General features: G+C 35.2%; 1 protein-coding gene across 1 annotated transcript; it reads right to left on the reverse strand.

Annotated features, from left to right (window-relative positions):
• Positions 1–1026: 1026 nt before the first annotated feature.
• On the reverse strand, positions 1027–15247 carry LOC119076165 (ras-like protein family member 10B). Its single transcript, XM_037182850.1, has 6 exons — positions 14793–15247; positions 7446–7568; positions 5146–5259; positions 3744–3857; positions 2000–2067; positions 1027–1842 (listed from the first exon to the last, which is right to left on the reverse strand). Exons 2-6 carry the CDS (start codon positions 7467–7469, stop codon positions 1722–1724), a joined length of 441 nt encoding a protein of 146 aa, XP_037038745.1. The 5' UTR covers positions 7470–7568; positions 14793–15247; the 3' UTR covers positions 1027–1721.
• Between the last annotated feature and the right edge of the window lie 1239 nt (positions 15248–16486).

The raw sequence follows: 16486 nt of genomic DNA on the forward strand, positions 1-16486 counted from the left end.
TTTGACAATGCCCAACTTGACTTGCATTTTGGTAACAGACGCATTAGAGGGTTGTAGACGTATTAGGGTTCCGGGCTTATTAGGGCTACGGACGTATTATGGTTGCTGACGAAATAGGATTACGGGTTGTACGGGGCTAAGTCGCAGCAAACGCTCCGACTGTTCTGATGCCTTGTTTTATTTAATTTTTATTTGGGTCCATAACCATGAGCCAAAATCGTTGTAAACGCCTTGACTTTTACACTGATAAAACAACATGCTTCAGGTATGTATAAAATGGCTTGCAGACAGCTTCACTTCTGTCTTCCTTCGGTCGCGTATGCTGCTAACGTAGGACATGTACGCCGCACATGTCCGACGTGTAAACATATCCCACGCACGTTCGTCAACTGTTGTATGAATTTTTGTAAAAAAAAATCATTTCCTTATAGTCGCTGCAATCTTATGCGGGTTTTCCGCTACTGTTTCGACATTGAGGGCATTTAGACCCAAAAAGTTATGTAAACGCAGAAGGTAATGCAATAAACACCGTCAGAGGATCACTAATTACTTTCGGGTGAATTTCAGTGCAGGTAGAGTCATATATTGTTTGTTGTAGCCCAACGATTTCAACGGAGTTGATGAAATGTGGAATAGTATTTTCAACACTGCAAGAATTCTACTGAAATGGTTTAGATGCTACAATGAAGTGAACTTGCGCTGCACTCGAATTCACCCGAAACTTGGTTGGTGTGTTTGCCTTCAGTTGTTTTTATAATTGCTCAGAGCCAAGCAAGGTATTTTATGAGAAGGTAGGGCAGATCAATGTGGCAAAAAATCCGCTGAAATGTACGGTAATGGCATACCAAATTTGACTTTAATTTTAGTGCAAAATATTAAAAACCAGTTAAAGTGACCGACATTTTTGCGATACCAGTGAATTAGTGGTGGTCTGCGTAGTGCGTCACCTAATCCATACCATATACAACCTTGGCTCACAGACCATTACTTAAATAACCGAAATGCATCCGATTTCGGTGCTGTTGGTTCAAAAACCAAAAAAATCCCTCGACACTTTCAATCCAACCGATAAACATTAATTCAATTCGAAGAGAACGCGTTTTTCATTTTCATGTAACAACATTAAATTTTATTAGTTAGTTTTAGTAAGCATCACGTTGTTGTCATCCAAAAATGTATATAATAGTTTGAAATATTTAATTTAATATTTATCTTTATTTATCTTTAGTGTAATTTAGTGTGTACCTCGGTCACAAAATCTTAGTTACTAAGTTCTTACAGGTGTAAACGACGTAATAATAATCAACAACCATTCTTTGTTAATCTAATGTTCTTCTGAGACTGAAATCAACTAATTTTTTTATTCTTTTTATCTTGTTGTAATTTTAGAAACTAATTTTTCCATATTTTTGTTCGGCTAAAAATAGTGCCGTCGGTGAGCTAATTAAATGTTCCAACATTTTGTATTGTTTTCCAAAATCATTTGTTTAAACGTGTAGAAATATTGTTTTACCGCAGATAATAATTTAACCTTTCACAGACGAACGACCAGGCATATTAATCCAGTCGTTTGATTCAAAAATCTATTACTTCAAAAGTTTCATTATAGATTATTCTAGCCATAGTTTGATCGCTTATTTTCGTCACATATTGCTAAATACAACAGATGCGCCACGAGCCGTCTGTAAAAGGTTAAAAATGTGTTCAACCGCTTATGTTGTTTATAGAATATTGCATTTTCCTTTAGCATTGCTACCATTTGCAAAATCAGTTCGTGCTATGTATCCCGGTCTGGTACAGCCCATTAGCTCTCGAAATACATCGCCAATTTTATAATTAAATCTATTAAAACGGAGGGTGGGTTTGGTGGAGGGGTGGAAAGAGAGAAAATATACAATTTATTGACAATTTTTAATTGACTTTTTAATTGCTTTAAGCTCAAGACATTTTACCGTCAATATGATTTGTAATTATTTTTCATTTTCAATTTGCAACTTACTTTGCTGAACATTCAACATATCCGCAACGCCAGTGTTTTCGAACTAACGTTGAAATATCCTTTAGTTCCTGCGAACACAAAAGAGATGGGGAAGTCGGTTAGTTGTAAATGTATATTCAGAAAAATGAATTGGAATGAGACCAAAATAAAAACGATTTCCGTTCTGCAATATTGCTCGATGGAATTGAAAAGTATTGTTCGATGTGAACTTCACTGAAGAGTCGTTGGGCTGTTCAGTTTTTTTTTGTATAGAAATTAATTAGGCTCGTTGAAGTATGTATGGTGGTGGTGGAATAATAATTTCCTATGGTTGAATGGAATTGAATGTTCCGCAAAAGCGCAAGACCAGTCATGAAAATGATTCATATACAAAAGGTCATTTGAGTCCGTTGGGATCAAATAGGTCTATTCCATCTGTCAAAGTGACGTTTTAAACGTCAAACATAAGAAATCTTTTAAGTAGTCAGTAATTTCGTTGATTTTTCTTAATTTTTTTTTCACTAACTGGATTTTTAAACAAATAAGGAAGAATTAACGAAATTACCGACAGTTTTACAGAGTTTCTAATGTTTGACGTTTAAAACATCACTTTGACAGATGGAATAGACCTACTTTTGATTCCAACGGACTCAATTTCCTCTGTACTGTATAACTGAATACAATTTCTATCTTTGCTCCAGATTGCATTCCCATTCCATTTCTGCTATAGGTGACTTGAGAAACTGAATCTTACATTCAAAATGCGCATATAGGTCCTTCTAAAATTAATTTATTTCCTTCCATTACGGTGTGAAAAGTCTCAAAACTGTGCCCAGATGGTATATTTTCTAAGTTGGAGAATCGATGGGAGCATTCAGTTGAATAAATATCGAATCACAATCTCCAAAAATTCGGACACAAGTGTGGTGAATTCGACAATGTCCCTACGCACAGAAGTGGTGGAATAGATTTTTTGGTTAAACTTTGCGTTCTAAAACTCTTGTACTTTTTGCATAGCTACGTTGCGACCAAGCGGCGTAAGAGAAATGTTTTTCGTATTACGGTAATATGACAATATAGTGACGTTATGAGAGAGACTCTCAATCGAAAAAGAATATTTTCAATAGTAGATCACGTCCTCGTTTCGAACTTGTTTGCAAAATTCAAAGTTTCCAAAAATTACGTAAGTTATTTCACTCACTACGCCCCAGAATAATAAGTTTTAACGGTCGAGTGACTTGACTCAAGTCAATGAAGTAATGACACATTTTCGGAAGTGTATGCAGAAAAGTCATTTTGTTGTCTTTCCCAGCAAGACAGGAATGTACTGTTATTGCCTGACCCATGCGAAAGTTGACCATTCCGCGCAAGTTTGCCCTTGACGAAAATGAGCCATTACATGAAGAATGTTTTCTTTTGATTTAACATGAATTTCTTTGTGTGATAATAAAAATTCGCATCGAGCAGGCAATAAACCAGAATACATTGGATACTGGTAACTGGCTACGTAATTCAGAAACAGCCTAGTGATTCTCGCCAGCTCATGGGTTTTTTGTGAATTTTGCTTCGATAACTCTCCTTCGGCTCGGGTGTACAAACTCTATCGAAGCTATCGAAGTTATCGAAGCTTGTGGCTCAAAAAGCACACTTGCGATTTGGCGAGTATCACAAATTCATCACTTTCATCCACAGTCGTTACGACATTATTTTCTGTTACCCCTTACAATCAATTGACTACATCCGTTTAGTTTGAAATGCGACTTACCTGAGAATATGGATTTGTCTCTGTTACTAAATCGAATTTATTTCCAACAACCATTAAACTAAAATCCCTATGGTTGAAGCTTTCCAGTATTTGATCTCTTATGGTGCGGCAGTACTATAAATAGAACGAAATGGAATATTATTTTCAATAGTAACGAACAGCAACAAAAAAAGAAATTCTACGAAAATGGATTTTCAACCTTTTTCCCGGCATAAAGACTGGTGTGTCATCATATTTTATAGGTGTGTCTTTTGTTGCCAATATACTTATACGTATCTCACTTAACATTGTGTATGGTAATATACCGATTCGCTTTAAAGAAATCGCATAAAGCTTTCATTGAAACATTGCATTTACATCGCTGCTTGGCTTCTTGCCAGACAAAAGAAAAACCAATATTTCAGGCTTGCTTGTTCACTTTAGACGCATATTATATTTTAGATGATTTCTTCGGTGGAATCTTTTAACAATGGGTTCACATACCATCGAATCTGCGGCTTATCAAAGATATTGCATTTTAGGAATTTAAAAAAAAAACATTTTTGTAAAATGTTGCATTGCATAGATATTGGGTAAAAAATGTTGTTCTTGCCAACATTTGCTAATTATTATGCGAAAGGAAGTTCTTTGTCTGTTTGTACAAAGGGAAAAAGAAAAATGAAATTCTCGAGATTATCCAGCTGACTTGGGTTTAAACGTAATTAGCATAGTAAAAGCCATTACAATATAAAAAGCTATTCTGCCGATTTTGTGAAAATAAATTCGTATCCATTTCAATTTCAAGTAGATCAATGTCTCGAATGAGCAAAAATGGTCGTTTTATTCACAACTCTCTAGTCTCTAGCAACTTGAGAGTGATATCGCCAAGACTTCCGGCGATTAAGGAACAAGCGGTCTACGATTTTAATGAGTGATGTCTTGTTGGATTTGACTTTCAATTCTAGAAAACACGTATCTTTAAGTTTTGCAAAAAAAAAAATTATAAAAAGGTTCATTTATATGTGAAACGATAGTGGGCGAGGCCAGCTACAACATCCCATACTCAGTTCCGTGGAGCGAAGGAAGGCGGACTCTCCGAACATTCACTATATTTTTAGTCATAACTCTCGTGGATGTACTTGCACCAGCTAGTGCGTATACTCTACCTGTAGGTCTTTCCAAGACCGACATTCGTATACAACATTACAACAATATAAAATAATTTTTTCTTGAGTTATTGCCGAAGAACGGTTTCGGTACCCTCTGACATGTCTTTACTTTTAAACGTTTTTCACAGAAAATATTTTTTTTTTCAAAAAGTGTTTCCTAGAATTGAAGGACGAATCCAACGAGCTATCACTCATTAAAATCGTTAATGTAAAATGTCTTCGTTTCTCTATTCTATGCACTTAGGTTTACTAACCTGAAATGTTTCTAAATTTCCCATATCAAAAACCAGCACATATGCATGAACTGTCCGTAATCCCAGCGGTTGACCATTATTCCATTCAGCTAAATTATCAGTCGGAAATTTTTTCTGAAAACCAACAACGTTTTATATTAATAATAAATTGTTCGTGTGTCTAACAGCTAAGGCTCGGAATCAGGTCAGGTCAACCTGAAACCTGAGGCAGGTCACCTGAACCTGAGTTGACCTGAAACCTGTTTATTCAATTTTGATCTGACCTGATTGACCTGAAAACCTGAATTGTTGATCAGGTAAAAACCTGAACCTGACCTGACCGACCTGAATCGATCTGATTAAATAGCCTCAATACAAACAACATAGACTCTACGGGTAATAGCGGCAAAGTCAAAATGACCAAAATTTATTTGAAAATCTTTTGGTTCGTAATTTATAAATGAGTTACGGTATAAATAACGGAACGGTGCGCAGAACACGGCAAATTTGATAAAATTATCAAGGAAAAGTGAGTCAGTTTAAAACATATCCTTTTGAAATTTGTCAATAATTTATTTATTTTCGACCCAAATTTATAATGGCTAAATTTCAAGTTTTTTGACAAAATGATGTATGGACGACTTGTTCATTATCAAAATTTAAGGACACTTTACATACATAACTTTTCGATTTCAACACGGGAACCACCCGGAACCACCAGGAACCACTTGCAAAAATAAAGCAAAATTTTCGACTAGGCCTCTATTATCCGTAGATAATGTGTTTTATCTCCTGCAAGCTGATATTTCATACATTACGCGTTTCTGCATATAAACACAAACACATACATAACCACAGCCTATACGATTGGATAATTCACACATAACCCACCTAGGGTAAATTTACTTTCCACCTACATATTTGAAAAAAAAAAAATCGCCGAAGCGAACACGGGACCAGCAGCATATCAACCAAACATGCTGACCACTACGCCAACAAATCACATAACGAGATGCAATTGGTGTCGGTAGTGGTTCGTTAGTCACTTCTACATCGATCAAAAATAATCAAAGTAGTCGGAATGATGTGATTTGAACGAAATGTTGAGGTGGATAGTATGTGTGTGTGAGTAAGTAAATAAAGGATTCTCTGTATGATGTTTTTTTTTTGTTGTGAAATCGTTTTAAAACAACATGCTTAATTAATTAATTTTAAATCCAATTTTTTGTGGTTATTTCGCTAATGTACGAAATATCAGCTTGCAGCAGATAAAACATTGTTCTACCTTGGTGTATATTCCTCGAATCACTTCTTATGTACAATTGTATATACACTCGCTGGCGCTCGTTATATACAATTGTACATACGAAGTTATTCTCGAAATATACACCAAGGTAGAAAATGTACTATAAATTATAGCCTCAAAAAAATTGATCATACTTCAGACAAGAGTTCGTTTTTATTACACAGTCGCAACTACAGACTTTGTCTCTTTCCTGCCCTTATTGTTTGAGCTTATTGTTATACAACATTTTGAACATACGGTAGCGTTGAGGGTTTATTAGACCTCCCAATTACATTTGTCGCCGTTATTTTCAACGTTTTCACGTCAATTATGAGAACTGCTAATGTATTTTTGAGTTGGCTCATTCAATTAAAGTTTAGGTGGATCAAAAAGGCAAACCAAAAATATTTTCCTGTGTTAAGCTTGATGACGAGAGATTTCCTCACAATTCGATCTGAACCCATTTCTGTGGAGCGAGATTTCTACAAAGGAGTTCCTATTGGTACCCCGACCCGTTCGTCATTACAAGAAAACACAATGTCGGTGAAATCAGGGTATCAAGATTCCGCTAATTGATATTTTCTATTCGACTTAACTCATACTTCATAAACAAATTCTGTCACTTGTTGACAAAATCAAATTTCTTTTTTTTTTCTTGAAATAAATTCCCATTTCATCTTAATCCGAAAATTTCAGCGATGCAAAACAAATTATTCAAATTTACTCAAACTTATCCCGTCAAATTCAAAATTGTGAAGCAAGACTGCACTCAGTCAGAGATCAGGTCATTCAGGTTGTTCGGGTCATTTCAGGTTTTTCGAAAACCAGGTCAGGTCAGGTCAGGTCATTCCTTTTGGAGCAACCTGAACCTGACCTGAAACTTCAGGTCGAGTCATTTTCAGGTTCAGGTCGGCAGCGGTCGACCTGTTCCGAGCCTTACTAACAGCTGCTGCCTCGGTGTGTATTCCCGAGGCGAGTACAGAATTATGATTTATTGAAAATAAGGCGACATTCACCGCATTAATTATCCACTTACTTGCGGTGGAATATCAAGAACCATCAGCTCTCGAATGCATGTATCGCATACCAAACAGCTCCTATATACATTTCGTCTCGTTGTGCATGTATGGCGAAGTGGGAAATCGTGTTTGAAGAATTGCTGTTGAGAAAAGTGTGGAAAAAAAAAGATTCAATTTACGTTTAGCAAATATGAATAATTAACGAACGATGATTAAGGATATAAAATGAGGCGTGATTGTGGCGACGAGACAGGGATTATTTCATCGCAAAGTGGTTGATGATGCCGGACATAAGGATATTTTAGGAAAACTATGTGGGCCATATGGAGATTGAGAGAATGTAGACACCCGATTATTTTTCATTTTGTCATATCTTACAGTCAGAGGCAGTAAAAATTCAGCATGAATTTGTTTCGGCTGTTTTTCAGCTGATCCTCACAACTTTCCACTGTTTGCTATCCACGTTACATCTCAAACTTTCAAACTTTGATATCCTTAGATCCCAACGTTTTGAACATTGTTTTTATTGTATGTGTGGATCAGCTGAAAAACAGTTGAAGTAAATTCATGCTGAAATTTCAATGCCCTCTGACTGTAAGTGTTTTGGTGATTAAAAATGGGATATTATATTTTGGATGAATTCTGGTGGCTCAAGGTATGGTTCACTAAAAATAGACAGATTTACGAAAATCTGTCTATTTTGGATGAATTCCGGTGGATCTAGGTATGATTTCTTTGAAAATCTGATCAAGTATCAACATTCATTGAAACAACAAAATGGCGTCGGTGAAGGGATTATCCCAAAAAAATTACCCGGAAAATCCCTAAGGCTTGAGATAACCTCACACCACCAATTCGAAATCTATTTCATCAAGTGAAGCCTCATTAGAACGCTGTTGTCAGTGTATACATACATGGACCCTACGCCTGGATGTTGAGATATAGGCCAGGATTTCCACGCTTCCTAGAAGTCAGATTGTCCGATATTTTTCTGAACTTTCCTTCGGGTAAATAGTGGCAGGAGATTAAAATTTGAAAGGGTTTGTAGAATAACCTGCCAGCAACATTTTAGAATTAAATCCTGGTCAGAAAATTAGGTCTGGATGCCGTGGATGGCCGTCAACAGTAAAAATTTAAAGACTCTACACTATGGTCGCAATTTTTGCACCAAAATGGTTTTAATTCGATGTTTCAAAGCCGAAACATCTTTTTCTGAAGTTTCACCCTCTTAGAATACCTAGAACTTGAGACACGATGTGTCTGAACCAAATTTAATCGAAAAATTTTTCACTTCCGATTTCTCTTCATGTTTCAATTCTTGGGTAATAACAAACAACTTTTGTTCGAAGGGTAGAGTGGCGCAGCGGGCACTTTTCGAAATATTTTATAATTTTGTGTGTTTTATCGATTTCCACACATTTCTACGAGGTAGGTATGTGAAAGTGTCGAAAATTAGCTATTTTCATAATAAGGTAGTAAATGGGATTGTTTTGCGCACTAGATGTGAGATTACCGATACGAGCGAAGCGAGTTCGGCAACACATCGTGTGCGCAAAACCCGCATTTACTACAGTGTTAGGAACAAGGTTTTATCTCCTGTAATGTCATAATCACCATAAAAAACAAATTTCAAAAATCAAACTGAAACATAAACACGCCATGACGCCGTCACTCATTCATATTCCCCACAAATAAAACACACATCTAGTATACTGTCAAGAATTTGTCAATTTTCAGTGAATAAATGAGAAATTATCGAAGTTTTCCGTGAATAAATGTGAAATTATCGAAGTTAGAAATTATCGAAGTTAGCCGTGTGCAAATGAGAAATTATCGAAATTTTCAGTTAATAAACGTACGTTCTGTGAATGACGTGTTTAAATCTAGCCCATTTTGATTCTAAAAGTGACACTCAATTTGAGTGACTCAAATTGTGAATATTATGACATTACAGGAGATAAAACCTTGTTACTAACACGGTAGTAAATGGGGGTTTTGCGCACACGATGTGTTGCCGAACTCGCTTCGCACGTATCGGCAATCCCACATCTAGTGCGAAAAACAATCCCATTTACTACCTTATTATGAAAATAGCTATTTCGTATATGGAAGCTGTTGATTGAATATTGTTTGTATAAAGGACGACAAAAAATTTGAATTGAAATTTAATTTGTGACCCGACCGACCATTCCATTAAAAAATAAAACAAGAACGAGTACACAGAGCACCCAATCCAATAAGTCACTTCCTAATCTGAGCCTACACACAATATAATATTAAATGAAAACAACCTTCCGTCCTTTCATCTAAATTACCTAATAAAATTCCTATCATATCCGAATCTGGAGATCATAAAACTCACATAAAAATAAATTCATTTCATCTCTCCCAACATTACAACATATATTTCAATACAACCAGCTGACACAACCGGATAACATTCCCGAAAAACAATAATGTGTATTGATATGAAAATCTAATCCAAAAATCTCAAGTTGTTTCGTTTTAGTTTAGTTTTTTTTTCATCCATCCTTCCTTCCCTTTTCCCAAAGTATATTGTGTTGTCTACTTTCTGTCGTTGGCGAACACATGTAGCTCATCTAACCCACCCATAAAATATATACAAGGCAATACATACAGATACGACACTACAACTGAATTGTTGCAGACAAGAGATAGTACATTACATAAGGACTTTATTGTTTTCGAACGATATATTATTGCTGTGAGCAAATATGAGGCTGGATATATTCGGGTTGGGGCCTATAATGACATAGGTATGTACTAGTACTTGTTCCATATACTACTAGTATGTTGTATATCTTGTCATAGTTACACCTAATTTTGATTATATCTGTATCCAATCTCGTTTGCACACTTTACGTTCTTTTATGTTTTTCCAGCAGTTTTCCCATTAGGTTATAGCATTTAAGACACTTTTCTGTATCAATGGAGATGAGAATCTGTGAGATTCTATCACTTACAGCAGTGCCTATTATTAACGTGGCAAGTAATAGCACAAAGGAATGTTGAGTTAGGCTGACTGTTTTGGAAAAAATTGCTCTTGATAAAAACAACTGTTATTTTGGGCGTCAGTGAAGTTATTGAACAAAGAAGTTACTCGTTTTAAGGCCCGTCATAGGGAAATGACAGTACAGTTTCCCGAAAATGTATGACAAATTTTATAACAAAAATTCACCGAAAAAATTCAAAGAAACTCACCTCTTATGCTTTTCGGTCATGGTCTATTTAGGTCGCCAAGGCATATTTGAACACCAAAACACTTTTTACTCGATGAAAAAACAAAAAAGTTTTTTTTTCGTTTTGTCGCGACAAAAACACAGAAAATATTTCGACACAACTGTGACACTCCGCTATTATAAGTACTAGAATGTTTGCTGTGTTGACTTCGGCGGTAAAATATTTTCATTCAAAAAAGTGTCCGACACTTCAACGATTGTAGACATTTATTAAAATTGTAACCTCTACCACTTCTTTAGTAAGCTAACAAGACTTCGCTGAGTCTAATTATGCCACCTGTTTGAATAAAGATATCGGCTGAGTTCGAATAATTCTCCGCTGAGCTTTAACAAATCTCCGCGGAGGTTTGACAAACCTCTAATGATCTCTAATAATTCTTCGCTTGGCTTCAGTGAGAGTCCGTCAGGCCTTAGCACGTTGTAGTAAGTCAATGTAGCTACGCGAACACTCAATAAGCATCAGCGGATACCTAATAAGTGTTCGCTATGATTTAATAAAACTCCACATAGCTGTTGTAGATCTCCGCTGTTAATTGAGTGTCCGATCAGCTACACCTTGCTTCTACCTAACGGACACTTCTCAAAGCCAAGCGGAGAGTTATTAGACCTCAGCGGAGATTTGTTAAAGCTCAGCGGAGAATTATTAGAACTCAGCCGATATTTTTATTCAAAGAGGCGGCATAATTAGACTTAGCGAAGTCTTGTTAGCTCACTAAAGAAGTGTGAAATCTGAACAAACATTTATTTACGCTCAGTGCGAGTGCAGTCTTACGATAGGTTACAATTGTAATAAATGCTCTCCCATTGTTGAAAGAATGTCCGCTGAGCTCTCGTAAAGCTTTGAAAAACGGTCGGTGAACATTATTAAATGTGTACGCTACCTTTTGTCAACTGTTTGATGATTTTTATAAAATGTCCGACACTGTTTTGAAAGAAATTATTTTACCGCTGAAGTGAACACAGCAAACATTGATTCTAGTACTTATAATAGCGGAGCGTCACAGTTGTGTCGAAATATTTTCTGTGTTTTTGTCGCGACAAAACAAAAAAAAAACTTTTTGTTTTTGCATCGAGTAAAAAGTGTTTTAGTGTTCAAATATGCCTTGGCGGCCTGAAGAGACTATGCCCGAATGCAATGGAAAGTATAAGAGGTGAGTTTCTTTGAATTTTTTTGGTGAATTTTTGTGATAAAATTTGTCATACATTTTCGGGAAACTGTCCTACAGGGGACGTCAGTGAAATTTAGACCACTTGTGACGGAAACTTTTTTGTTATAATTTTCTTCCTAAAATTTTTTAGGTAAATTTTTGTTCATAAAACTTTTGCGTACTTTCCCCATCCGCTGTAATTTGTGACGCATAGCTTTGTGCGTGTCGAATCTGTAAGTGTCAACTACACCGATATCAGTTCTTTTGTAAGTGGATTACAAGACTTGCGTCACACCTCCACTGTAAGTGGTTTTACAGCATTTTAAAATTTACAGTATTTCGTGTATAAATTTCACTGACGTCTCCTGTATTCAAACATACGCTACCGGAAACGCTACCGGGGTTGAGACTGAGCTTCATGAGTATATAATCAAGATGGTGCATAAGCCTGATTAAATTACAGTAACGTACAACAAAAGATAAATTCCTTGGTATGGTTATGCTACTTTCAACGAATTTAAACAGATTGCCTGTGATAGCTACTGACTACATTTATTATTCGGTTACAACATCCGGTTAGTCTTCTCTTTTGTTCGTAGGAAACTTTACACTCTGTGCACACAAATGTACGAGAACAATGTTTCAGACATTCGTTTACGAGTACTATTATCGGTAGACTATTACACTTATAGTGCACACGAACTAGTACCATATGATAACACCACAATTTCACCTAAACTGACCAGACAGTGCCTGGCAGGTACACGTAAGAGGCATGGATGCTTTGCTGAAAAGCATACATTCGGGCGTTTTTTAAATGCTTTATTTTAGATTATTTTTGATGATGTCTTTTCACCAGAATCCTTTTTCGAAAGTAAACGACTGCAATAACGACAGTGAATTTGTTTGCTTTCAATAAAAAAGGTTTGGTTAGACCAGGTGAAAAGATAATATTGAATATAAAATACGAAACACACAAATGTACGGTACATTTTTAGCTAACCATCCGTGTCTTTTAATCTGAGAGTTAAATTGAAAAATCGATACAAACGACACACTCTTGGTGATTACCTTTACAAACATTTATCATCTTTATACGGTTAAGTCCACATAAAAAAAGGAGAAAAATTTGATAAAAGTCGCAATATGAAACGAAGCGTAAATATCGCCTGTACGGAGCTTCACAACGTACGATATATATTTCATGTAATGATTCAAACATCGTTAAACTTGCAACAACAAAATTGCTCCGATAAAATTCCATTTTATTGAGAATTTTATGTTCTTTGAATGGTGAAAAATTTTTCAATAATTTTCCAATTTATCTTTTTGCATTTTTTACACAATATGCCACAATAAGTTTCTTTGGTTATAGTGTGGCATTAAAACACTTTTCCGTTTTCCATAATTCAAAAGTGGAATTTTCTTCTACAGTTTTGTAAGATGCAACTCCACCATAAATAATGGAGAGAAAAATTATTTCTTTTAAAAGACTGAACTTATAACTCCTTTCAACTTTTCTATTTATAGAGAAAAGAAAATTGCAAGGTTTCTGCGTGCTAAAAATTATTTATTAGTTGGCTGAAAGAAGATGAGTAAAAATCTACTTAAAATTGCCTTGCAGAGGTAATTTAATCCGTAAGTAATATTTGAGATTGGTTTGGGTATTTTTTTCCTTCAATACGTAAAAAAGCGTAAAATACCTATGGAAGTACAGGGCGAGTACTCTTTTAGAAGCGTGGCAAGCATATCACCATATAACCATTGAATCTGTTACTTCTGTTGTTCGATGCGTCTACTTCATTCGTTTTAACCTACTTTTCACTATATAAGACCACGATAACCAGAGATCATCGGCTCAATTTTGTCATCGCTATGTGTTCCGTGATTGGTACCTTTGGAGTGTTTTATGTTGAAATCAATATCCAGTATCAAAAGCGAATGAATGTACACAAACCATCAAACAATTACAATTAGTGAACAGATTTAAACTGTTACGTCGATTAGCCCATATCGTCTCATTTGCAAGCTTGACCTTTGCTGTTATGGTAAAATGGACGGAGAACGAACAAGCTTTATTGAAATGATATACTATTACTCACAGCACAATGCTATGAATTGTCCCGATTAGAAATTATTGTTTCTTATGAATGGCTTCCATGCAAACAATATACCAAACTTGTTGGGCATTGAGTAGTTTCCGGTGCTTTGAATAGAAATGCACAAGATGATTAAAGGATAAATCGTGTTTGAAGTCAATCAGTTGTAAGGCTATTTTGGCTACACATTTATTGGATAGCATATGTTAACTGGAAGATACGATACTGTTAGAAATTGATAGTAATCTATTTACTATTTATGGCAACCGATGATTTAAGAGGTGATGATGTCCACTTTATATCAACATTATGTTTCAGCAATATGAAGGATACAATCAGTGAAATACAAGATTTCTCATCAAAGAATTAAAAATTGTTAAAGTAAAATCTGATTACACCTGCCGTTAAAAGGTTAAATTGTCAGAGCTGAAGTAACTAAATAGAACTTACTCTTGCGTCATGATTCAACGTATATTGAGGTGCAAGCTGAGGTGATCTTTGTTAATACTCATTTTTTCATAGAACAGTGCAGCTTATCGGTAAAAAATTGGAATTTTGTATTACGTATTTCGGATTACGTATTTCGTATTACGTATTTCGTATTACGTATTTCGTATTACGTATTTCGTATTACGTATTTCGTATTACGTATTTCGTATTACGTATTTCGTATTTCGTATTACGTATTTCGTATTACGTATATCATAGCCCCGTAAAAACGGAAAGTGTGGAACAATATGTGTGGATGTTTCTTGAGCACAATAGACCTAATGCACAAATCTGAAAGGACCGTCCAACCGCGTGTATTACAAAGTTACGTATATACAAAATACAACACTATTTCGCTAGAAACTCACCTGCAAAACACTAGTCTTTCCAACACCAGTGGCCCCCAAAAAAGCTGCTTTAAGGGGGCCCTGCAACCATGGCTCTGCACCCTCCAGAGTGATTCGCTATGCCGATATACATTTATTTTGTATATGAATTTCCATTGCAAGCGATATAGTAGACGCGTTACCATAATCACGGCAATTATTAATCAATAACTTTTTCGAATTTGTTGGCGAACTATTCCACATATTACACAGAAGACGTTTTGATAGGCAATTTAACTCAATATTAATGAACAACAAACAGACAGACAAACTAGCAGGGAAATCCGAAAGAAAATCGATTTGTATCGCGTTGATTTTCTTCGAATATTATTGGATCACTTTTATTTGTTATTGATTTTATTGATTTGGTTTTGTTTAGAAATTTATTTTTATTGCACCATATAACACTTCGTATTAGAAACTTAACATTTTTATTGCTAGGTTCAACGAAAAAAAAATTGGCATTAGTTGATTATGTCATGTCATTGATATTTTCGTGTTTAATCGGAAGATTTTAAGCAAATTAATTTGACTTTATCGCATACGAGATGAGTGATAAACTACTACAACGGGAGTCAGAAATCCTCATTACATTCAACGTTGATCAGACACAAAATCTGCATTGCAAATCTGTTAATCAGCGAATCGAAGACAAGTAACTCAAACTCAAGAAAAATATATATCTTGAGTATATTATAGATATATAGCAGTCAAGGTAGGCGATGCTGTAGCCTGTTTCTTGTTACTGATCAGTTGTAGAAATGCTATTTTCGCTGGAATATTTTCCAAAATTTTCTCGAATTTTCTTTAAGAATTTTTTGAAAGATTCGAGAAAAATTTCAAGAAAACTCGAGAAAATTTACGAAAGTTAAGTAAATGTTTCTATCGAAAATAGGATGTGGGTGCAAGCAGACTAAAGTGGTTGAAACGTAAACCCAATTCATGTTCATTCAGATTTTCTGACTATTGGCATTTTCCGATAGAACGAAGCGATGTATACCAACTGAGTTTCCTATAATAACTACCATCATTGAAACTGTTAGAATTAGTAGGCTTTCCTAAGCTTTCCCTCATTAAAAAAGTTGCAAAATATATGAAAAGCTGAGAAAATGTGAAAAGTTTATGGAAAATTTTGGAAAATCAAGAAAAATTGTGAAAAGCTGGGAAAGCGAGTACGATTTGTGGAAAGCTATTAAAATGTGGAAATTTAGTGTAAAGCTGGGAAAACGAAAAAAAATGTGAGAAAATCGAAAATTTGTGAAAAGCTGGAAAAATTTGTGAAAATTTTGTAAAATGTGAACAATCTGTGAAAATTTGGAAATTCTGTGAAAAGCTAGTAAAATGTGGACAATTTGTGAAAATGTGGAGATTCTGTGGAAATTCTTTGGAAAATCTGTGGGAATTCTGTGAAAATGTGGAAAATTTGTAAAGAAAAAAAAAGAAAAAGTTTTCTCAAAAAATGTCTTGCCTATTAACAAATGTCTGCATTTCGGACAGAGACTGTATTGGGTCAGAATTCTTTTGATGCTGAAACAGAGACCCTAATGCATTAAATTCATTCGCATCCGCGGATCAAAGATCTAATTATTCTAATTATTCCATATTATTCCAACGAGAAAGTGAATTCAATTTCCTTCAAATACTGATATACCATAAATTAAATCGTCTTGTGTCAG

The sequence above is a fragment of the Bradysia coprophila genome, unplaced genomic scaffold (assembly GCF_014529535.1).
Source record: "Bradysia coprophila strain Holo2 unplaced genomic scaffold, BU_Bcop_v1 contig_232, whole genome shotgun sequence".
Lineage (NCBI taxonomy): Eukaryota > Metazoa > Arthropoda > Insecta > Diptera > Sciaridae > Bradysia > Bradysia coprophila.

Bases quoted from the DNA above. Each gene is read 5' to 3' on its own strand.
- LOC119076165 (XM_037182850.1), bottom strand. From the start codon at position 7,469: ATGGTTCTTGATATTCCACCGCAA. The intron at 5,260-7,445 runs GTAAGTGGATAA...GTTGGTTTTCAG, and splicing joins TTCTTGATATTCCACCGCAA to AAAAAATTTCCGACTGATAA. The intron at 1,843-1,999 runs GTAAGTTGCAAA...CCGTTTTAATAG, and splicing joins TATGTTGAATGTTCAGCAAA to ATTTAATTATAAAATTGGCG.